The sequence below is a fragment of the Catharus ustulatus genome, chromosome 23 (genome assembly GCF_009819885.2).
Source record: "Catharus ustulatus isolate bCatUst1 chromosome 23, bCatUst1.pri.v2, whole genome shotgun sequence".
NCBI classification, from domain to species: domain Eukaryota; kingdom Metazoa; phylum Chordata; class Aves; order Passeriformes; family Turdidae; genus Catharus; species Catharus ustulatus.
The window spans coordinates 4,474,147-4,499,108 of record NC_046243.1 but is presented as its reverse complement, the minus strand read 5'-3'; the positions used below and the strand labels follow the sequence as shown (position 1 = coordinate 4,499,108).

At 46.4% G+C, this 24,962-nt stretch overlaps 1 protein-coding gene across 1 annotated transcript; it reads right to left on the bottom strand.

Moving 5' to 3' along the window:
* Positions 1 to 516: 516 nt before the first annotated feature.
* LOC117006281 (mast cell protease 1A-like) lies at positions 517 to 2,882 on the bottom strand. Its single transcript, XM_033078657.1, has 5 exons — positions 2,828 to 2,882; positions 2,242 to 2,407; positions 1,607 to 1,748; positions 1,227 to 1,484; positions 517 to 696 (listed from the first exon to the last, which is right to left on the bottom strand). Exons 1-5 carry the CDS (start codon positions 2,880 to 2,882, stop codon positions 517 to 519), a joined length of 801 nt encoding a protein of 266 aa, XP_032934548.1.
* Between the last annotated feature and the right edge of the window lie 22,080 nt (positions 2,883 to 24,962).

Below are 24,962 nucleotides of genomic sequence, written 5' to 3'. Positions count from 1 at the left end.
CAGCTCTTACATCACCTGATCTCCCCTTGCATGTGGAGATGCCTCTGCTCCTGACAGGCTGGATAAATGTTCTGTACAGGCTGCTGGATCCACCTGCTGCCTTGACTGCAAGAGGCTGATGGAGGCAAGGGGAGCATTGGCAGCATCTGGGGACTGACACCTGTACTGCACTGTCCCACCTACAGTCCCACCCAGCTTCTCCCAAGGAGTGTCATCTCCTCATTCTCACACTCAGGGTTTGCATCCAGTGCCCAAGAAGGCTGCAGACACGAGCAAGTTTGAAGATGGTTTACTGAATGCCAGAAAGCAGAGCTGGAGCAGCAATGGGAGAAAGGGAACAATGGGAAGCTGTGTGGACTTGGGAGCTGCATTTTCACTTTGCCACGGAGACTCTGCTTCCTGCAAAAGCCTGTGCCTGCACCACAGGGGCTTCTCTGAGCCCAGCTCAGCTGCCCCTGGGAGCTTCTGAGCACCAGCAGGTGTTTGATGCATTGTGAAGAAGGGACACTGAGCATTTTATTGGGAGGATGGAGAGGCAGGCAGCTCTTGGAGTGCAAACCTCCTCAGCTGCTGACGTATCCAGGGCTCAAAATAGGAGACTCTGGTAAATACCTTAGGGAAGAGGCGGCTTTCAAGTCCATGAGAAACAATGCCATGAGCCTTCTTATTGCAGACTAATGGGCCACCAGAATCACCCTGTGTCATGAGAGGAGTGAGAGGGGTCAGACATGCTCTCCCTGCCTTAAGGAACAAGTTTCCTCTTCCCTCCCTCCACGTGAAGTACCTCCTGCTCCAACCACCTTCCCATCCTCCAGCTCTGCAGGGTCTGTAGCTGCCTCACTACTCCTCTGAGCCCACCCATGAAACAATTCAGGCTGAAGGCTCTTTGAGATTCAAAAACTCAAAAAGAACATAGGCCTACGTTAGACATGGGGAATATCATACCCACCCTAGCAAGGGTATCACAAAGAATTTAAGCACTGAAGCACTTGTTAGTCTGGGTAGAACACACCCAAGGAATTAAAAAAAAAAAAAATTATATTGATAGTTAGGAAAATGTACCCCAATTTGGGGAGCACATCAACTTCAGAACTTCTGTGAGGACCCTCAGCTCAACATTCTGAAGATGCTGGTTCATTCTGGCATCCTTTTACCTTCACCTCAGAACCAAGCTGACTGTCCAGTTCCAACCTACTCCAAAGCTTGCAGCCCAAAACAACACTTACATTGTAAGGTGCCTTTTTACTGTACTCATCACCAACACAGATCATGGACTGACGCTGGTAGTTATCAAATAGCAGCTGACATGGTTCCTCACTTTGCACCTCCTGTTCCACCTCCATCATCACATCACTGGGGTGCCCTGTCCGAGAAGTCCAGCCCCAACCAGCCACCTCACATTCAGTTCCTTCTGTCACACGTTCGTTGTGTCTGGGTAACGAGATAAGTTGCACATTCTTATTGATCTTGGCCTTTTTCTTCAGCTGTCAGGCAGAGAGAACACAGGGTTAGAGCCAGGCAAGGATTAGGAACAAGTTCAGAGGTTTGGGGAGGTGAGCAGGGGGAGATCCCTCAGACAGGAAGGATGTGTTAGGTTGGGCCATACCTTCAGCAGCACAATGTCATTTTTGTAGCCTGCAGGGCAATATTTGGGATGGATGACCCAGCGTACAACACGGACCCTCTGCTGACTCCGTTCTTGGAAATTTATGTTGTGGGCTCCCAGAATCACAGTGATGTTCACTTTCCTGCCAGGAAACACCAACATGTTCCAGCTGCATTGGCCACAGGAACACAGCCCCCAGTGCAGGGGCTTGCAGGGAGCTGGTGCTGGGATAAACCTCCCCAGAGATCAGCTCTCAGCAAGTTGTCCTCTGTCCCTGGCTCCCTTCCACAGCCCAGCTGAGGATCCCTCACCCCACACTCACACGGGTGGCAGCTGCCCCATGCTGAAGGCAAAGGGAGGCAGGGCAGGGGAGACACTGGACCCTCTTGTCCAGCAGTAGCTCTAAGCCATGCTAGGATCCAGGACCCTGGAGACCACTGTGAGCATTCCTGTCCCCAAGGACACTCAGCTCCTGGCAGACAATTCCTGCAACTCACAGGGATCACTCAGCTCCAAAGATCCCTGCTCTGGATGAAGAGACATAGGATGCTGTTTCAGACCATACCAGGTGTGTGGCCCTTTGGGACAATGTGAGACTGGAAAATATCACCTCTACAAGAAAAACAGAGTCTTACCCTTTTTTATCCACACAGTGAGCTGCTGAGAGCACTGCATCTGGGCGAATCAGGAACCCTCCACAGGAATAAGTAGTTGTGTCAGTCTTATTTGAAACTTGGATTTTTAAATAAGCCATGTAGGGTCTGGAATGAGCCTCAACTTCCTTCCCACCAATGATCCTTCCTGGAAGAGAGATGGGAAATGTTAATATGATGTTTGCAGTTATTTCCTGTCAAGTTTGGGGCTACATGAAGGGAGAGGGTCATCCTCTGGTGTCATGTGCCAGTGATAGCAGCAACTCTCCTTCCTGGGGCTGTGCAAAGCATTGCTGCTGCAATGGAGAGAAAGACAAGCAGCACTGTCTGGGCTGCCTGAACACCCCTGGCTCTGGATAACTGAAATGCCAGCAAAGGGCACAGCTCTGGTGCCTGTGATGCCTCACTGGTTTCAGGCACACCCTAAACTGAGAGATAGAGGAGAGAGGAAAGTAGGAGAGTAGCGATAGGAGAGGAGGTGAGGCAGGAACCTTGCCTGAGATTGACTACTCAGTGTCCATCTGTGCCCTTGCAGGTCCTTGTCTAAGTCCCCTCTCTGTGTACTCACCAGCCCCAGCCCAGGGCAGGACAAAAGCACTTGAGATCAGAAGGAGAAGCAGCATCTTCTGCCACTGTCCTCATGAGCCAAACCGGCTGCTGTGGCCAGGCAGGATATAGGTACAGAATGATGACCTCTATAAACGTGGTGTGGAGCTGACACAGGAAACCTCAGCCTGCCTGCAGCCGTGTCATTTGCTGCTTTTGATCTCACAACCCGAGACTGTGGCTTTGAGAAGAGTTCGTGACATTCTCTGCCTCTTTTTCACAATATTCTCAAAAATCTTGAGAGACCTGGACTTGTTCAAAGCACCCACAGCACACAGGGTCAGCAATGGGATATCTGTTGAATGCATATCCCATCAGAGACCACTGGAGAGGACCCTGCATGTTGGCTGGTTCCATCTGGACTTTTTTTCTTTTTGTTTTTCGCTCCCCCCCTGTACTCTAAGAGGAATGGAGAGAGCTCGTTAGGGAGGCAAAGATCCTGGTTCTTACCAAAGGAGTTGACTGTCATCAGAGATGTCCTTGGGAAATCAGAAATCACCAATCAGAGGAGCTAAGGGACAAGGCCAGGGGGTGCCTCACAGCCTCAAGCACTGGTGTTCTCAATGATCTGACAAGTCCATGGTGATGGGAAAGGCTGAGGTCCAGCTGGGAAGGCAGCCTGTGGGTCCAGGTCCAGATCAGCAGGTGCCCTGGCCAGGTGCAGGCCAGGAGGAGCAGGGTCAGTGTGTGCAGGAGAAGGGGAGCAGCCCTGCCTGAGCCTCTCTGAGCCCTCCGTGGCACCTCTGGCTCCAGAGTTACAAGCTGCAAGGGACTCAGCCCTCGCCTCCCTGACCCTCCTTGGCCATGAGCCCAACCAGTGAAACCTCCAGGATGTTCCCAGTTTTACATGGCTTTGGCCTAGAGAAAATGCACAAATAAATCCTCTAGAGCATGCTGGCATTGCCCCTGGCCCTGTATTGCAAAAAGACAATGGACTGTAGCAGGTGTATGGGGATCCTCCTGAAAGCTGTCTGCTGGAAGGGCTGAGGGTGGAGAGGAGGAGCTCCCATGAAAACTTGCACAGCAGAGGCAGCAATCCTCCAGAGCCCGAGTGTGCCTGACTGGCTGCTTTAGGGCAAATTTGGGAGATAATTTTTAAAGGGGGTTCCTCAAGGAAACTTATTGAAGCAGTCCCAACCCCAGCTGGTTCAGGGAAATATTTCTTCAGAGAGAAAAGTGGAAAAAACCCCCTGTCTATGTAACAGGCAAAGCTCTTCCCAGCGCAAAAATGAACAGTGTTAAGCAATAAGACCTCTCATTGCTCTGAGGAGATGGAAAATTCAGCAAAGTCTCTTTCGTTGGTTGCAGCCCAGCTGACTCAGTCTGTTTCTCCTTCTTCTGATGCTGGGTAATCTCTCATCCCAGGCCTGGCCTTGTGTGCCACAGGTGTGATCTCCCGGTGTTCTTCTTTGTTTTCAGTCCACAGCAGGTTCAAACAATTTTGAGAGAAAGGGAAAAGAAAACACAATCTAGTGTCGCTGTAAAGCTGGGGAGCAGCAATAAAATACAGCAACACAGGCTTCATCCTGAAAGCCGAAGAAGTTATTTATTGCAGGAATAGACACATTTTTATAGACTGGTTTGCAGAACCAAGGAGAGAATAAGTTCATTGGTCCAAGGAAGGCAACACATCTTGTAAACCTGCTTTTACCAAAACATCTAATTCCTCACGCACTCCTCCTGTTCACAACACTAGGTGATAAACTTCTTTATTAATGTAAATTCACAAGTATAAGCCGCACCCTTTTGACTAAAATTTTGGTCTGAACCTGGAAGTGTGGCTTATACTCGGAGTGGCCAATCAGAAATTTGCCAGCCTGGAACTGCAAGCTGCGGGCCGAGCCGAGCTGGGGCCCGCCTGGCCCCAGCAGCGGAGCAGCACTGGGCAGCAGCCAACCAACCCCGGCAGCGGCGGGGCAGCGCCGAGCCGAGCCCACGAGTCCCTGGCGGTGGTGGGACAGCGGCACCGATCCCCGGCAGCGGCAAGGCAGCGCCAGCCCCAAGCCGAGCCAGTAAACCCTGCGATCATGCAATTCTGTTACTAATTCGTTACTTTGTTGCACGTGGATCCTCACTGCAAAAAATAGTGCGGCTTATAATCCGTTGCGCCTTATATATGGACAAAGAACAAAAAGTTGTCAACACCCGGAAGTGCGGTTTATAATCTGGTGCACCTTATACTCGTGAAATTACTGTAATTCTTTCCCTTCTCTTTACCTTTGAGTAGCTTGGGAAAACTCAAACTGCTGTTTTCCCTGACTCTCACCAGCATCCAGAGTCTAGAGATCTTCTCTGCCTCAGCTAGCCAGAAAAACTAACCAAAGGAAAGGAGGACTCTCTCCTGCTGCCCACTGCAGACAACACAGTCTGTGTGAAGCATGCAAGTGCATTCTTTTATAACAAACTCTGCACCTTTTCTCTCCCTTTTCATTCCTGGGACCAATTTTAAAGCTGCAGAACTCAATACTCAGCACCAACAGAAGATTGCGAATACAAACATCATCAAGTCACCCCAAGACATTGGTTCACAACCACAGGTGACTCTGCCTGTCCCAATCATGGTCTGTAATCCACACCTTCAGTGCTGCAGCCTGGCCTCAGCTGTGCTGTGAATGGACATGTGGCCTTCAGGGCCAGCCATCCCTTTCCTTCAGCACTGCGGGTACCGTGGAGAAAGGAGGTTTTATTGCACTGAGGAATTTGGGGGCAAAAGACAGAAAATGCGAGGGTACAACAGCTGAAATATGGGGGAGGTTCAAGGGGAGGGTACAAATCATCAGCAAATTGGAGAAATCCTGAGGAGAGGTATGATAAATGTGATTCATGCTAACTACGTTGTAACAATATTAGCAAGATTGTACTTGATTGTTACAAAGGAAAAAGGAAAAAGGAAATGGGACAAAGTAGATGCAATCCTCCAAATGTAGGAGTAGAAGGATGTAGGAGTAGAAGGATGTAGGTTTGATAAGCAACATCTAGAAATAAAATGTTTGACCTTGGAGTGGGCAAAATTGGGATGATTCCAGGCACTGGACACTTGGATAAAATTTTAGTGTGGGAACCTATGTTTAATTACATAACCCCAAGCCCAGTGCACTCATGCTACCTGCAAGATTACACAGCGGACACGATGAAGACAAGGAGCCTTCCTCAGAAATAAGACCCCCGAAAGGATGAGAGACCCCTAACTACTAACAGAACAATACAACATAGTGACATAGGTTTTTAGGAATAGAAACTAGGAGGAGCTTTCCAGAAAATTCTTTATTAATACATATTATTAAACAGTATATAAATGAGATTTTTAGCTTGATAGTTCAGTACGGATGGGCTCCTCCCTGTCCCTCTGTTCAGTTTGGCTTATGCACTATACAATCCTCAATTATACTAAATTACTCATTGCCAGATTTTGTATATACTGAAATACATGTATATAATATGTATTTTGATTATATTCATTTATATACAATTGTTACTATTAAACTGTCGTTATCGTGCTAGGGAAAGCAAATAATTGCAACACACATCTTCTTGGGTAAATGAAGGCACCTTATTGAAAGCCTGATCCATATTTGTAGGATGGTTCACTAAACTAACAGGACAGTAGCTCATTGGGTAACAGGAGAAATACGCTGTGTCTCGTATATCGCGTACTATCCCATGGTCAACAGCAGGTGCTATATATATTATTTATTACTTTCTATCTCTGATAAAACTATCATCCTAGGAAATAATCCTGGCTGGAGCTGAGAACGATCACAATCTGGGAAAGAATCTGAGCTAGACCTAGGAGAACTCAGAACCTGGGCTCAAGGCTCAAATTTTCCTAGGCCCCTAGCAGCATCCACAAGTCACCCTTTTAATTTAAAAAAGAAAAGGAAGAGAAGTGTTTACCATCCCCCACAGGGCCCTTTGCGAAGGAGAGCAAACACAACTCAAGGGACCTGGGGACATCTGAAGTGCCCAGGGAAATCTTAGAACCTGGTGCTTTCTTCCCTGCAGAGTTAATTATCAAAACACTATTTCTCTAATACAATAACAAAAACCCACCACCATTCACCAGACCTATTATCTCTAATTCATTCCAGAAAACCTATCTAACAATGTTTCAATGACTTAAAACAGTTCCAACATGAGCAGTTGAGTATTCATCCTCTGCTTGTATGGGGAACATCTGGCTGGTGATCGGCATGCTGGTCATCAGTTGAAGGTTGTGCATCAATCACACTCTGTCTCTGATGTCTCAGGTCAGGGTGGACACAGCTTGCAGGTAGCCAGCGTACCCCGGTATCCATTGAGATGCAAGCGTACCCGTGACCCCAAATGATAAGGTCATGCGGGCCCTCCCAGTTGTTTGTGGTCAAGTCCCATATGAAGACTTCACCTGAGGTAGGCGTGTCTTATCCGAAGCCTGTAACGAGGTGAAGTGATTCACAATAACAAGATTATTGGAATCTTGTGGCACAGTAAGGTGATTGATGCGATACAAAGCTTTTTCCAATTGACTGTGTGGTGTTTCCCCAGCCATTCCCCTTTCCTGTTTGTCCAAAACACGCCTCAGAATACCACGAGTGCATTTGACAATGGCCTGACCTGTTGGAGCATGTGGAGTGCCAAACTTGTGTGAGACTCCCCACATCTGCAAGAACTGCCTTGTCTTCTGAGAGACGAAAGCAGGGCCATTGTCATTTTTCACAGTGGAAGGAACGCCCAAGATTGCAAAAGCCATCCTCCAATGGGCAATCACATCACAACCTTTTTTCCCAGTATGAGCAGATGCCCACATGGCAGAAGAAAAGGTGTCAACAGACACATGCGCATACTTAAACCTGTCAAATTCAGCAATGTGAGTGACATCTGTCTGCCAAAGCTACAGGGCCTTTAGACCCCTGGGGTTCACCCCTGCCAGTAAAGGTGCAGCAAGGCCATGACAATCATCACAAGAGGCAATGATGTCACGAGCCTCAGTGGCCGTTTGATGAAACTGCTTCTGCAGAGTATGTGCATTTTGATGGAAAAAGCCATGCAACGCCTGGGCTTGTGCAATCTTGTCAGGCTGAGGTGCCACCCATGCAGGGTTGGCCAACCTATCAGCCCTGGCATTACCTTCTGTTAGAAAACCCGGCAAGTCTGTGTGACTCCGTATGTGCAAAACGTAATATGGATGAACTTGGGCTTGAATCACACACCACAAGGCCTTCAACAACTGGAACAAGACAGCATTGTCAACCTCCTTCAGGAGTGAGCAATCCAAGCACTGAGTTATGTCTGTAACATAAGCGGAGTCAGTGATCAAATTTAAAGGTACCTGTGACAATCATTAGAATGCCATTGTGACAGCCCTCAGCTCAATTATCTGAGCAGAACCTGTTTCCTGGCCCTCCAACATTTACCAACCACAGTCATCCTTCCAGGTAACAATGGCCTTCCCTGTTTTGCCTGACCCATCAGCGAAGAGAGTAGGACCTTGCACCGGCACCCGACTGTTTTTGGGTCTCAAGGACAGCTTAACTGTCTTTGCCATATGCAGTAGCTTATGGCTGGGCAGATGATAAACAATCTGCTCTGTAAAATCTTGCAGTGCACCTTGCAAGGGGACACTAGTATAAAAAGCCCCTTCAAAGAACTCCCACTCCACAGGAAGCACAACTTTCGCGGGGTTGGCTGCCATGAATTGCACGCATCGTTGATGGCATTCGAGTATCAGTCGGGCAAGCAATTCAAACACTGTAGTCGCTGTCTTTTTCAGCTGATGGGGCAAAAAGAGCCATTCCAGAATGTGCAAGGGATCAGAGCAGGTATGATTCCATTGGCCAATGATACCCATAGGATGTAAATCTGGATTGATGATAAACACAATGATATCCACAGAAGGATCTGCTCAGTATACTTGATGAGTAGAAAGAGCTTGCTGCACATGCTGCAGTGCTCATCATGCCCTGGGGGTCAACGTCCGAGGTAAATCCAAGTGAGAGTCCCCCTTCAAGATCCTGAAAAGTGGGGACAACTGCTCTGTGGTCAGTCCTAAGTAAGGATGCAACCAAGCGATATCACCCAGCAATTTCTGAGGATCAAAGTTCTTATAGAATCTGCAAATTGCACCTCTAGATGCTGGATTGTCTGATCCAGGATCTTGACCCCCAAATATCTCCAAGACACTTGCTGTTGGACCTTCTCTGGAGCCACTTGCAGTCCATAACAGCGTAAAGCAGTGAGCAGCTGAGGTTCTATCCTCAGCAACTCATCCTGAGTAGGATCTGCTACCAAAATGTCATCCATATGCATCCATACACATCAGGAAACTGCTTGAAGACTCCAGATAAGGCCTGAGCCACATAGCATTGACAAATAGTCTGGCTATTGCGACAACCCTGTGACAAAACCTTCCATTGATATCAGTGTCCTGGCTCAGAATTGTTCACTGCAGGCATTGTAAAAACAAATTTTAGCCTAACATCCTGACACAAGGGGATTGTGAAAAAGCAGTCCTTCAAATCAATGACCAAAATGTCCCATCCAGCAGGGAACATGGTGGGCAAAGGCATACCAGGCTGCAATGTCCCCATGCTCTCCATAACTGCATTGATCTTTAAGGAGATCCTGTAACAACCTCCATTTACCTGACTTTTTCTGTATAACAGAACTGGGAGTATTCCAGGGACTATTGGATGGTTCAATGTGTCCCTGCTGCAAGTGTTCTTGACCCAATTGACGAAGCGCTAATAATTTAACTTTTGGTAGGGGCCACTGGGGCTATCAAACAGGGGTATTAGTCAACCACCGTAAAGACATCATAGGATAATTTCCACCCTTCACCTCAGTGGCCCCAACCAGAAATTTGTCTGAATGCACACTCCCCAGGCAGCCGAAACATCCCACCCCCAGAGGTTGATCGGGGCTGTGGTAATGTAGGGTCGGACTGTAGCCATCTGCCCTCCAAAAGTTTTGGTCAACACAGGCTGTTGACTCACAAAGGTCTGTGCTGTACTCCCCAAACCTTCAATGGCCTGGCCAAGAGGGGCCATCGGCCATGTGGGAGACCAGACAGAAAGACAGATCACTGTCACATCCGCCCCAGTGTTAGTCAAACCTCTGAGCTGAATTTGAGGTGGATTGGCGCCTGGTATCATCAAAGTGCGCAACATCTGTGTGATTGAACATAGTCATAGTCCAAAAGACTCGTGGCAGCCCCATAGATCCGAACCTGTTGTCTTTACTGTAGGGTTGATCAGCCCTGGGAAGAGACGAAGGAAAAGGCACAAACTGGGCAATACGAGTTCCTGTCAGGATAGTGACGGGGGACACGGCGTAGAAACCACAGCACAAGTTTGACTTGTAAAATCAGCATCAATGACACCTGGGTGAACAAAGATTCCCTGGATAGTGGCACTAGATCGTCCTATAAGCAGTGCACTCAGCCCCTGGCCCAAAGGGCCGAAGGCGTCCAGAGGAACATTGTGCATATCAACAGAGTCTAAGATGACTGTGGCTGCGGTGTGTGCATTCACCCCGGTGGAGCCCCTGGTGCTGGCTGCCCCCTGGTTGAGAAAACCTGTGTCAGCACCGGGGTCTGAGGCACTGCTTGTATCTGTGCACTGCACCCCAGAGCGCTCGGCTGTCCATTTCCTCGGTCAGCCACAGGCTTCTTTGCTCTGCATTGACTGGCATAGTGACCTGGCTTTTTGCACTTAGCACACAAAAAAGGAGGCGTATCAACCTCCTGCTGCTGTGCCTTCTGCTTATTTTTGCCTTTATTTTTTCCCCTATTTCTGCTGACCACCCCCTGTCATCTTCTGATGTTACCACATGGCAACTGCTAAAGTAGAGATATCATGATCTATGGTACCCACATTAGCACATGCCTGAATCATGTCGGTCAATGAGGGGCTGCCAGGCAGAGCCTGTATAATTTTTGTACAATCGATATTAGCATTGTTTCTAACCCACTGTTTACATAACAACTGTCTTACAGTATCATCCTCAACTTGTTTTCCCAAACCTGCTGTCACTTTGTCAACAAATTGTAAGAATGGCTCTCTAGGACCCTGAGTAATTTTCACATATTTTGCCTTTGGGTGTGCAGCCTCTATTGTCTTTAGAATTGCTGCAAACCCTATTTTTTGGCATTGTTAAGGATCAAAGGATCCCAGGTAGCTCGAAGATCTGGGCTAGAGAAACGATGCTGGCCCATCAAAGCATCATTCCCCACAGCACATCGGGGGTCTGCCTGTGGGCACACAATGTTTTCTGCAGTAGCGTTTGCAGCCATCTGTTCTCAATTATCTTCAACTACTCTAAATTGGAACAGGCTGGAACAGCTCTTGGGCTATATGTCTAACATCATAGGGTGCCAGCAGGTCTGTATTTAGCACCCTAACAATTTATATAACTTGTGTAGAACCAAGCCCATATTGTACATCTTTGTCCTGCAAGGTTATGGGGTCATGTTTATCTGACTGTCCGGTACCAGGAACAGCCTTAAAGACAGGAAAGGCCTGAGCCCCGCCAGTCCCCTGGGAGTCCACACCACTATTTGGTGACAAGTTTCCCTGAGGGATCAGGCCTAACTCAGCCGAATTCACCTGAACATTCTCCTCCACTGGATGGACACCCCCTTTAGGCATTCCCAAGCATTCCAGCAAATCCCAATTACCCTGCTGCAGTGCTCAAAGCTTCACTGCTTCCCAGAAGATTTCTTGGTCTCACGGTCATGGAGCATGGCGGAAGTGCCCGCAGGTTGCTTCGAGGAGAAGCTGAGGGATCGATGCAATGCTGTTCTCTGAAGCAAAACCATGCCTCTGGAGGGGGGTTGCTGTCCATTGGCACCAGCAGCACGGGGCTGGAATGACAAAGACGACAGTAACGACAGGAGATGATACAGCAGCTGCAGGCACAGGTGGAAAGGGCACAGTCACAGGCACAGTAGCTGTGACACCGTCAGTTGTCAGTGAGGACAACAACGAAGACCTGAAAAGTGGGGGACAGTGAGGGACCCGGCAGTATCTCTGGTGAACCAGAGGAGAAACCCACGCTTCTGGGTGAGAGGGACACGATGCCAGCAGCACAGCAGGCAGCACTGCCCCCTCAACCACTGAGGAGGGATCCTGTGGTCCCACCTCAGGAGGGGGGCCAGGCTCGGACATCAACGAGGAGGAGATGTTTGGCACTGCGCCCACCCCTGTAGCTGACGGCATCTCCGTGATTTAGTCATTTGGAAGAAGTCAGCTGGGACCTATAGAGAAAACCCTTATAAAGTGGCCAGAGTAGTGAAAATTATTATGAAAACTCAAAATCCAGACTGGAGAGATATCCAAGTTATTTTGGACATGCTAATGGAGTCTACTGAGAAGGAAATGGTACTTAGATCAACCAGGGAAAGAGCGAGAGAAGACATTCACAGTGGGTTAGTAACAGGGGCTTTGGATCGTAACTTTCCCACCGAGCACCCTTTATGGGATCCTAACGACCCATCTGGAGTGAAAATGATAACGCTAAAGAGAAATCAAGAGTGGATCCAAAAGGGGTTCAAAGTGCTATCTTGAAAACTGGGAATTGGTCCAGGTTATATGAAATCAGGCAGGACAGGAAAGAATCTCTGACTTCTTTTTAGAAAGACTTAAGGAAATGACCCGGAAATATGCTGATCTTCAAATAGATAGAGAAGAAGCAGAAGTTCATCTTGCTCTTACCTTTCTTGGCCAATTACAGGATCACATTAGGAAAAAGTCACAGAAACTGGAGTGGGGTAGAGTTAAGAAATCTAGGTAAACTACAGTAATTTCACGATTATAAGCCGCACTAAGTCGCATATCCTGGTGTCGGCAACTTTTCATTCTTTGTCCATACATAAGCTGCACCTGATTATAAACCGCACATTACAATACAGAGTGTGATAAAAGGTATCTATTCTATCACCAACTGTTGAGGGTGGGGGCAGTGATCCCTATCTAAACAGCAGATATTCTGCTAATGGGCCATCCATTGAAACCAGGCAGGGCAGTGTTCTTTATCTTTTCACAACCCATCCTTCCTACAGCCAGTCATTTTCTGCTAATGGCCATTGAGTCCCACTGTGTGACTGATAAAATTACTGCATCCCATTGGGACTTGCTCTAGCCAGGGGGAAAAGCCCAACATTTCTAACCAAGATAAAAACAGAGGTTTTGGGACACTAAGGGAGCCCCTTTCTCCACTGGACTCAGAGGGAAACCGGATTTCTCCACATCACCACTGAACCTTTAGAGGGAAACTGCACCTTGTACAGGAGCACTGCTCCAACTGAGCCACATCTGTCACTGCAGGAGGACTGCAGCCACCATGGAATGGGACTGCTGCCAACACCCTGCCTGATGGGGGGTCAGGTTGTACTCTGACTTTGTCAGGGTTTGGAGTTTGTTCCTTTGTAGTACTGTATTTCTATTTTAATTTCCCTAGTACAGAACTGTTATTCCTAATTCCCATATTTTTGCCTGAAAGCCACTTGATTTCAAATTATAATAATTTGGAGGGAGGGTGTTTACATTCTCCATTTCAAAGAGAAGCTCCTGCCTTTCTCAGCAGACACCTGTCCTCCAAACTAAAACAGCTACTTTTTGTTCTTTGTCTATATATATGCCACACCTGATTATAAGCCGGACTTTGGGTTCGGACCAAAATTTTAGTAAAAATGGTGTGGCTTATAATCGTGAAATTACTGTACTTGAGGTGGCTTAGAAAGTTTATAAGAATAGAGACGAAGAGGTTAACAAACAGCGGGGATGAAATCTATTGGCAGTAGTACAAGGAAATTCAAGGGGAGGTACTAGAAGTAGCCAAGGCAGAACTATGGGGAGGAGGCAAGGGCCGCAGAGGGCCAGTTATACATGGGTTGGGCTTAAATCAGTGCACATATTGCAAACAGGAAGGGCACTGGAAGAGAGAGTGCTCAAACTGGTTTTACCAGGGCGATCAGTTCCAGCAGTGAGACACTGTCAAGGTGATGGTATTACATGCTGGGTCCATACCCCAGGAACCCCTAGTCACTTTACATTTGGGGGAAAAAAAAGTAAAGTTCTTAACTGACACAAGAGCTACCCACTCAATCTTAAATAATCTAGTAGGCCGAATCAGGAACAAATCAACCACGATAGTTGGAGGAGCAGGAAAGGAGGAAAATTTGCCATTCCTTTGATTTGTGCTTTGGGAAAAAAATAATTAACCCATGAGTTCTTGTATGTGCCCGAATGCCCAGTCCACTTCTCTGTCGAGATTTATTGGCAAAACTTGATGCAGTAATTACCTTTGGGAATGGGGAACTATTAATGAAGATACCTGAGTCAAAAACAGGAAAAATCTTTATGATAAAAGAGAAACTGGTTTCTGTAATCTCTAGGGAAGTAGAAGATGCAGTGATCCCTTCTGTATGGGAAACAGATATACCTGGAAAATCTAAACTAGCACAACCAGTACATGTGGAATTAAGAACGAGGGCAAAAAACGTACAGGTCAAACAGTATCCTATAAAAAAGAAGCATGGCAAGGAATAACAAAGTCTATTTATAATTCTTAAAATATCAAATTCTAGAACAATGTGAATCAGAATATAATACACCAATATTCCCAGTAAAGAAACCCAATGGGTAATACAGGCTAGTACAGGCTCTAAGGGCAATAAATGAAATAACTAAAGATATTTATCCGGAAGTTGACATCCATAAAAGAGATATATAGATGGTTTACTGTAATTGATCTAAAATATGCTTTCTTCTGCATACCCATTGACAAAAAAAGTAGGAAACTGTTTGCCTTTGAGTGAGAAAATCCAGGAAATGGAAGAAAGACCCAACTCACCTGGATGCGACTACCCCAAGGATTTAAGAACAGCCCAACCCTATTCAGAAACCAACTGACAAAGGAGCTAGAGATCTGGACCAAAGAGGGGCAAGTACCGAGACCAATGTCTTTTGTTGCAGTATGTTGATGATATAATGATAGCCACAGAGGAAAAGGCAACCTGCATAAAGGTAACAACTAAGATTTTAAATTCTTTGGGAATGGGAGGATACAAAGTGTCTAGAGAAAAGGCACAAATTGCTCAATAGACTGTAATTTACCTGGGATGTGAAATCTCACAAGGACATAGAAAAATAGGTACTAACCATATCCAAGCTATTTGTGCTATTCCAGAGCCCCAGAATCTCCACGAGCTGTGAGTCTTCCTCGGGATGGCAGGGTGGTGTTGTCTGTGGATCATGGACTGTGGACTAATTGCAAAACCCCTGTACGAAGCCCAGAAGACGCAGCTGTTCACCTGAGGCAAACCACAGAAGGAGGCCTTCCTAAAATTGAAAGAACACTGACAACTGCCCCAGTGTCAGAGTTACCTGATCTGTCTAAAGACTTTGAGCTGTTTGTGCATGAAAGGCTGCGCCTGGCACTGGGAGTCCTGGCCCAGCATTTGGGAAGCTGGAAAAGACCAGTGCGCTATTTCTCCAAACAACTTGACAATGTCAGTGCCGGATGGCCTTCATGTCTCTGGGCAGTCACAGCCACTGTGATGTTGATATAAGCCAGGAAGCTCACGATGGGAGGACACATAGATGTCTATGTGCCACACATGGTAACTACTGTTTTAGAGGAAAAAGGGGGCCATTGGCTATCTCCAAGCAGGACGATAAAATCCCAGGTACAGTAATTTCATGATTATAAGCCCCACCATTTTGACTAAAATTTTGGTCCAAACCCGGAAGTGCGGCTTATAATCAGGTGCGGCTTATATATTGTCCTAGTTTGGAGGACAGGTGTCTGCTAAGAAAGGCAGGAGCCTCTCTTGGAAATGGAGAATGTAAACACCCTCCCTCCAAATTATTATAATTTTGAAATCAAGTGGCTCTCAGGCAAACATATGGGAATTAGGAATTACAGTTCTTTTCTAGGGAAATTAAAATAAAAATACAGTACTACAAAGGAACAAGCCCCAAACCCTGACAAAGTCAGAGTACAACCTAACACCCCATCAGGCAGGGTGTTGGTAGCAGTCCCATTCCATGGTGGTTGCAGTCCTCCTGCAGTGACAGATGTGGCTCAGTTGGAGCAGTGCTCCTGTACAAGGTGCAGTTTCCCTCCAGAGGTCCAGAGGTGATGTGGAGGAATTCCATTTCCCTCTGAGTCCAGTGGAGAAAGGGGCTCCCTTAGTGTCCCAAAACCTCTGTTTTATCTTGGTAAGAAATGTTGGGCTCTTCCTTCTGGTTGGAGCAACTCCCAATGGGATGCAGTAATTTTATCAGTCCCACAGTGGGACTCAATGACTATGAGCAGAAAATGACTGCTGGAGGAAGGATGGGTTGTGAAAATATAAAGAACAATGCCCTACCTGATTTCAATGGATGACCCATTAGCAGAATATCTCCCACGGAGATAAGGATCACTTCCCCCACCCTCAACAGTTGGTGATAGAATAGATACCTTTCATCACATCCTGTACGGTAACCCCAGACATATATGGACATAAACAAAAAGTTGCTGACACCCAGAAGTGTGGTTTATAATCAGGTGCAGCTTATAATCGTGAAATTACTGTAATCCTGACCGAGCAGGATGATGTCGCATTAAAGACAACTAATCTTTTGAATCCAACCTTGTTTCTAGGTACCATGACTGAAGAAGGCCCATTAAAGCATGACTGTGTAGAAGTAATAGAATACACGTATTCGGTGAGAGAAGACCTAAAAGATGTCCTGCTAGAGCAACCAGAGTGGGAGCTATTCACAGATGGAAGCAGCTTCGTGGAGAGCGGAACCAGATACTCTGGATATACGGTAACAACAATCAGTACAGTAGTGGAGGCAAAAGCATTACCACCAAACACATCTGCCCGAAGGGAAGAACTGGTTGCCTTAACCAGAGCACTAGAATTGAGTGAAGGGAAAAAGGTGAACATATGGACTGACTCAAAATATGATTTAGGAGTGGTGCATGTGCATGGAGCACTGTAGAAAGAAAGAGGATTGTTGTCTTCTCAAGGTACACACATTAAACATCAAGATGCAATCCTGCAATTGATAAAAGCAGTGCAAAAACCTGAGCAGGTAGTAATTATACACTGTAAAGCATACCAATCAGGAAGTTCCTAAATTTGTGAGGGAAATCGAAAGGCAGACTGGACAGCCCGACAAGTTGCTCGAAAGGTGCAAACAGCAATGGCATTGATACCTTTAAAACTTAACCTATCTCAATTCATTTTGCCTCGAAAGCCGAAATATGCAGCAGAACATGAGAGACTGGGATGTTTGCTGAATGCACAAAAGAATTCAGAAGGGTGATACATAACTACACAAGGACAAATAGTGGTACCCCCATTGATAATGAGAGAAGTTCTAGAAGTTAAACATAATGAATGTCATTGGGGTGCAGAAGCATTTGTGAAATTGCTAAAATGAAATTTAATCTTGGCATGAATGTTAAAAATGGCAAAGTCGGTAATGGTAAAATGTGAGATTTGCTTGAGAAATAACCCAGTGGCTAGACAACAGGCACAGCTAGGAAGAATTCGGGTAGGTGTAGAACCAGGAGACTGCTGGCAGGTAGATTTTGTAGAGTTACCAAGGACTCGAGGATACAAATATCTGTTAGTGGGGGTTGATACATTTTCTGGATGGCCAGAAGCCCTTCACTGTCACTCAAACGCAGCAAAGGAAACAGTTAAATGGTTACTACAAGAGATCATTCCCAGATTTGGGGTGCCTATAGGGATATAATCAGATAGAGGCCCCCATTTTATAGCCACAGTAGAAAAGAAGTGAGTAGATTGCTAGGGATAACATGGGACCTCCACACACCATGGAGACCCCAGTCAAGTGGACAGGTAGTGTTGCCTCACAGGTGGAGGCGTAGCGACCCAGTTCCTAGGACCGGACACGTCGGCTAACCCTTACAGGCCTGACGGGCTAAATCACTCACTGACACCCATGGGGTGGATGGTGAAGTGTATTTATTTTCCGGCAAACGCTGGCTTAAGTAACTCTGGTACAATTGTGATTGGCTAACGTCAAGAAGAGGGTGTGCCCTAACTCCTCGTACATCGCGATGTCTTCCAAACGATCTTTCTGGCTCACCACATTTCCCCCCTCTCCATGACCGGTTAAGCCTTCGTAACTGTACTAAACTGATGTTAGTAATAACTCGTGGAACATGTTAGTAACAACTCGCGAACCATTTTAAACATCCAAATGCAATCGTAACTTGGCTATAACTTATTCAGTTAACAAATCACATAAACGGTTGAAGTCACTTCGCTCTACAGCGTAATATCAACTTTGCTCGAACGAGCTTTCGCGAACCGGGCTAGTTTACTTATGAAACGGGGACCGAACATTAACATGGGTACAACAACTGCAACTGGTCCTACTAGGGTGAACACATGGGTGGTAAACTAGGGCTGTTGGGTAAACAGGGGAATTGAACTGATTTCATTGCCGGAGCGTTTGGCCGTGACGTTGGAACTTGTCTTCGAGTTCTTTGCTTGGCCGATGAAGCGGGTTTGGCAACAACAGAACACCAAAGCACAAAGATGGAACACGAGGCTGACGAGATGGATCACGGCGGCAAACCTGTCAAAAGAAACTCAGACATCTCGTTAGTTTCATCAGTTTTATTAGGCAGCATGGGCTTTATGGATTTTTAAGGGTACCACTTAATAACATCATCATTTTTTACTGCCACGTACTTTCTGTTCCATGAGCACTAGTTTCTTACTTTGTTCTTACTCTCTTAGTCTGTTCTTAACTATAACCTGTGGGCCTTTCTCTAGCGCTCGGGTGGTTCAGCATCTCTGGGCATGACTATTTATCTCATTCCCCCTGGGGAACTGATTTAATGCTAGCAGTGCGGTCGCTGGTATGCGCACTTGGTCGCTCGGGGAATGGAATTGGTAAAACCCTTTGTCCCTGCCAGTACTTCCAGTCTAGTTCTCAGAGTTCGACCCGCTCTCTCAACGACGGTCTGCCAGGTGCTGTCGCACGGGATGCCATGCACCAGAGATGGCTTAGAGGCATGTATATATCTAGAAGAGTGTTGAGACAGCAGTTTGATTCTCACATGTATCCGAGAGGCATACATGCTGTGCAAGCTGCGGTGGTGTGCATGGAGCAGAACTTGGATACACTGGGCCAGAAATGATGAAACAAACGATTACCATGTGGAAGAGTACTTCCTGGAGCAAATCTTTGAACCAAGAAACTACCGTTTCTGTGACATGACCTGGTATCTGTCCTGGAATCCCGGGTGTGAGAAGACGAGGAGAGCGGGAGAATTTTCCAGGAGCTGGGAATCCATCAGGAGCCAGCCAGAATGCTGGGATTCCCACCGAGATTTATGGGAGCTTCGTGGGAATGCTGAGGGTCTGCGGGAATGCTGAGAGCAGGAACTCAGACTCTGGCTCAGACTCAGACTCGAAGCAGCTCGTTGTGATCGCGTACCTGCAGCTGAGTCTGTGCACCAGGGCACTGGCAGAGGAATTCTCGGATGTGTGGGTGCGCTTCCACCTGGATTGCTGGACGGGGACCCACTGCCCCTCCAGAAGGAGCGCCTGCAGTCCTGGCGCGAGAAGAAGCTGATGGAAGGACTGCTGCGTGGATGGGAGCTAGATGTTCTTCTTTTGTGACTGGCTGATTCGATGCCCTGATGCCTTAGGGCAAATCTCCTGTCTTTCTCCCCCTCTTTCTTTTTTCTTTTTTTTTTGAAACCACAACAGAGGAAAACATGTATTTTGAATTACCTTAGTTTGGTGAAAACCACAATTCCCGATATTTTACAATCTCATCTTAGTGTTTAATATTGTTCGAGAACCTTCCTTTCAAATGACAACCCAGGAGAATCTTTTCCGGACAAGATTCTCTGCGTTCCCTTCAAAGGAAAAGGTTCTAGCCCTTGCAAGATCGAATCAACCCGTCCAAATTACTTGTTTTCAATTTTAATTCAGAAATATCTGAACTTTATAATTTTCTCCCCTTGTCAGTCGATTCCAATCTGACCACAATTGAAAGAGACTGAGAAGGTTTCAATGGCAAACGTTCTTTGCTTAGCTAATATTCCAACCTGGCCAGGGCTGAGATATTAGACTAGGCAGAATGTTTTCTCCTATTACATTTTAAAACCCAACCTTTGCTGAATTTTGAGAAGTGGTAAGGGATAAGTATTTTAGAAAATCACACAATTTCAATTTAACAATAAAATACTTTTCACCAAACTAAATCACTCAATTTTTGGTTCCTCAAATTTACGATGTTAAAGGAAGCAACATCCCTAAGTTCTCTCAATGGCTAGCAATATACGATGCCAGTGCAATGTATACAAACAACATTAACAAACGTTGTGGTGTAAACTTCCTCATACGCTTAAAAATACTAACATGTGCTTACTGTATTGATAAGGCACGTTTTCAGCAACTGCAGGGGAACGAGTTACCAAGGCGAATATTGACCTGGCAAGGTCTGCGAAACACACGAGTTCCGACAAGTTTGGTTCTGAGATAGGCGAAGCTGCTGCCGAACTTTCCCGAGGGCGTGTCCCGGGGAGAAACCCTCCTGTCTCCGTGGACGCTGAGTGAGATGTAGCTGGAGCCACCCCTGGCCACGTAACATCGGCAGGATAGCCGGTGTTCTTTTCTTGAATGTTTTAAACGTCCCTCTGTGCTGCTGCCCTCTAAAATTGGACTCTTGGCTTTTGACGTGAAACTTCAGAGCTTCAGGATTTTCACTTCCTGGTTCCGGTGGGTCCCTTTTGTTTGCGCGTGGTGTAAACGAGCCGGTATGTTTAATAGGAACGGCTGGAGCATTATTTCTATCAGAATCGGATTCTGATTCTGTACTGGATGTGTATCGTTTTGTGTGTCTTTTCTTTCCCCACCGCTCGTACCGTGATGTCTGTCCGGCCCACCCGAACTCGCTATCCGAGTCGGCGGAAGTGGAGTGATAAGGAGCTTCTGGCCACCGCTGACTTTTGCCCGAACTCCACCTTCTTCTTCCCCCTCCCCTTCTCTGCCCTTCTTCGGAGGGGTTCTCCTCCTCTGAGGGGAGTGTTTTGGGGTGAGCTCCCCGGTTGGATCTTGGGGTCTCCTCCCCCTTGCTGGCCACGCCCTCCCCCTGGTGTTCGCAGTTGCGCATGCCTGTGGCGGGAACGGACCTCTCGCCCCGCCCCTCTCTCTCTTCCCCAGCGCCATTTTGTGATGCATAAGGTAGCGGCTTTTTAAAAACTTCTTCAGGGCTCGCCTCTTTAAGAATGCTCTGAGGCTCACAAACTTTCCCGCAGTCTGGCGACCGATAAGTAGCTAGATTAGGGGGTGAGATAAGGGACTGGGACCGCGAGCAGTTGTTAGTTTTCAACCCCGTGCAATCGCCAGATGCAGTCTGGGTGGCGGCGGCCACCTCCACTCTCGGTGTGATCTTTAAACAGCTTCGAGCTGCTTTCCAAATTTCTTGCTCCGATAGAGCCCTTTCTAGAGCCCGCATAACTTTTCTCCAGTTCTTTAAACATTTTCCTGATCCTGTGATTATCACGTCTTCCGCGAGTGCTTTGAGGCATTTCTCCCGATATCCCGAGTGCGGCACGTCCACAGGACGACCTACTACACTCAATTCTATTAACCTTTCAACCGCGCACTCCAAATCTTTTCTTTTAACACTTATCCCCCACTGATTGTGTAATTCCCCTATTACCTCGCCGAGCGCCTCCATCTCGACGGCACTGGGAGCGTCCTCCCCGTCGAAGTCGGTCCAGCCGCTTCGACCGTCCCTCCTGAACCAGCGTGAATCCCGTCACCCGATCGCCTGCGCCCGTGTAGCAGGGGGCTATCAGCCCACGCTCGCACGTCACGGGGCTATTCGCCTACGCCTGTGGGGCAGTAGGCGACCTTCCCTCACCTGTACACCGGGTGGCGATCCTGGGTTTCGGCGCCACTTTGTTACCTCACAGGTGGAGGCGTAGCGACCCAGTTCCTAGGACCGGACACGTCGGCTAACCCTTACAGGCCTGACGGGCTAAATCACTCACTGACACCCATGGGGTGGATGGTGAAGTGCATTTATTTTCCGGCAAACGCTGGCTTAAGTAACTCTGGTACAGTTGTGATTGGCTAACATCAAGAAGAGGGTGTGCCCTAACTCCTCGTACATCGCGATGTCTTCCGAACGATCCTTCTGGCTCACCACAGGTAGTGAGGATGAACCAGACATTAAAAAGACAAATCAGTAAAATATGCCAAGAAGCCAAACAACAGTGGCTGTAAGCTTTATCCATAGCACTGTTGAGGATTCAGATAAAGCCTAGGAGTGGGATGTCTGTCAGTCCTTATGAGATATTGTATGGGAAACCATATGAATCTCCCAAACCTAATCAGAGTGTATATGACAAGGTGAAACAGGAAGTGTATAATTACGTTCTGTCTCTTGGGAAAACTTTAGCTCAGCTTTGGAGCGCCCTCGTGTGGAATAGGCCACTGACCCTTGAGAATCCAGTTCACGACATCCGTCCGGGAGACAATGTGTACATTCAGACTTGGAATGAGGAAACATTAAAAGAGAGGTGGAGTGGACCCTATCAGGTGCTGTTGACCACTTTTACAGCAGTCAAGGTGGCTGGAGTGGATTCCTGAATACACTATACCCGAGTGAAGAAATTCTGTCCTGGACTGTGGACTGCACAAGCTGTAGGACCAACAAAGTGGCAGATAAGATGTGTTTAATTGGTTTAAACGATGTCAGTAACTGTGCCAATGCTCATTCTCAGGTTATTAATGACACCAGCTGGAATTGATGTTGCTTTGGGATATGGAATGCAAAAGGATCAACTGACCACTCTTCATTCTAGAATGAAGAGGGAGGTCTGCTGGAATCAGTGAGACAAGGGCCTGCCTGAAACCTTCATGCAGAAGCCAGAGTGCAGGAGTTGAATTAAAGCCTTTGGATGGACTGAAACATGTTAAGCCATCTACACATAGAATGGGAGTTTAGGTAAAAGAATAGGCGTAAGTTTAAGTTTAGATGTAAGTTTGAGTTTTAGGATAAGTAAGTAAGTCAGTCAATAAGTCAGTAAGTAAGCCTTAGTGTGAGCTGTAGTGCTTTCAGTAAGCAAAAGGTCCAGATACCAGAGTAGAAGAACAAGTTCTTGTGAAGGTTGAAAAACATACTATTGTTTTCAGTAGAGGCTTCAGAAGCTCAGTTTGACAGTACTTAGACAAATAGAACTTCAGTGAGAATATTGATTACATTTTTCAGATAGAACAAGATAGATCATGTATGTAGTTTATACGTATCCTAACATGTTAAGAAATTAGAAGTCTAATAGGTTGAGAGGTAGTGGTTTGAATTTACGTGTTAGCTTGTTGGAAAAATCCTATATAAGGTTATGTATTAGGGAGAGTTAGTGCTTTTTGCCATCGCTTTTTGCCACTGCTTTGCCATTGCTTTCTATTTTGCTTTGCTTTGCCTGCCAGTGTCTTCAACACCCGAGAAGAAGAGAGGAGCTCTGGCAGTGTTACCAGCCTCTCCAGGACCCCTGAGGATGGCGCCTGCTTTTATCCGGGACTTAATGCTGAAACTTAGCATGGACTTTAATGTCTATGACTGTGCCTTTGAAGACTGATACTCTTTTACAATAAATAACCTTTTTAGTAACTATTGGCTGCTTTAATTATTTGGAGATAACCTGACACGAAGGGTGTGTCAAAAGCAGAAGAAGTTTATAACCTCACAGAGGTCCAGGCAGAAACGCAGGTGATGAAGGCTTCCAGTGCAATTCAGGCTGAGAACATAATGATTGAATTAGTCTAAGACTTTGCAAAATGCAAAATACCAGTAGAATAACTGCCTGTCTGCCAATAGTGAGGGCAGAAGGAGACCCAATAAGCTGGGGAATCATAACGTCAAAATTCCCTGAAATACAAAAGAACAAAACAATTGCATGTAAACAAGTACTGGAGCTGAGGCAAATAGCCAAAGAGACCTGGAAAGTAATAGGGGAATGGATGAGGCCTTTGAGGAAACAGAACTGTATTTCAAGTCGTGGAAATGTAGGACAAATCACAGAGTGCTGGGTTAAAGATCAAAACCTTGCAAAGTGGGAATGCTTCTTGCCACACTATAAAAAGATTAAAGAGAATATCACAGAGACCACTCTTGTATGGAAGCATGAGGAAAAAGATTGGAAAGGTCAAATGGAACCCTGGGACAGTGCATGGTCCATGAGTATACTTCAGAAACTTCAGTGTGTGGCAAATACCCCTTAGTGCATTAAATGGGAAGGCTCTGAGAATGTAACAGATTCAGCAGTGATGGACACTGCCACTATTAATAGAATAATGGCAGAAAAAGTAAGTTGGTGGGTATGTAATAAAACTTATGATTGCACTTCTGACAACATAAAGATGAAACAAATGCCACCACTGGCAGTGGCCTTGCAAATTGGTTGTGCCTGCAGAGGGATCAAACACAAACAAGGTAAAGGGGATTATAAAATAATAGTGGGGTGCAGAAAGAGTACAATCCGAAGTCCAGGACAATTTGTATGGGCAACAAGTGATGGTACCTGGACAACACATCTGCGTCTAGACAGGAAATTAAAAGAAATTACCCTGGGCCTCCGTACTTTATGCCCAATTTGGAAAAAAAATCCCCTATTAATGGAAACCGCAAACTTCTGCAGATAAGAACAAGACAAGAAGTTCCAGATCAAGATGAAACTTAGCAAGAACCCTGTAGTGGAGTAAAACTTGGGTGGACCCTAGAATCTTTATTCGGTCCTATAGTTTGCTATAGAGGAAGATGTTGTATAAACTTACAGATCGAGTAGATAGACTAGCAAGAATCACCCAGAAAGGATTTAAAGAACTAAACGTGAATTACAAGCCACCACAAAAATTACTTTACAAAATCAGTTGGCCTGAGATATGTTACTCCTGAAAGAGCATGGGATGTCCGGAGTTTTAAAAGGACAAATTGATCATTGCTACATCCACATCCAAATCGTAACTGCCAATCTAGAATATGACATCAATCATTTAAAACAAATAGAGTATGAGGCACAAGAAGGACAAAAGGACTTTATTATGATCTGGTTAGACAAAA

Coding starts and splice junctions, on each gene's coding strand:
- LOC117006281 (XM_033078657.1), bottom strand. CDS start 2,882: ATGCTGCTTCTCCTTCTGATCTCAAGTGCTTTTGTCCTGCCCTGGGCT. Junction 1,749..2,241: donor CACTGTGTGGATAAAAAAGG/GTAAGACTCTGT, acceptor GTTTCCTGGCAG/GAAAGTGAACATCACTGTGA. Junction 1,485..1,606: donor ATGACATTGTGCTGCTGAAG/GTATGGCCCAAC, acceptor TCTGCCTGACAG/CTGAAGAAAAAGGCCAAGAT.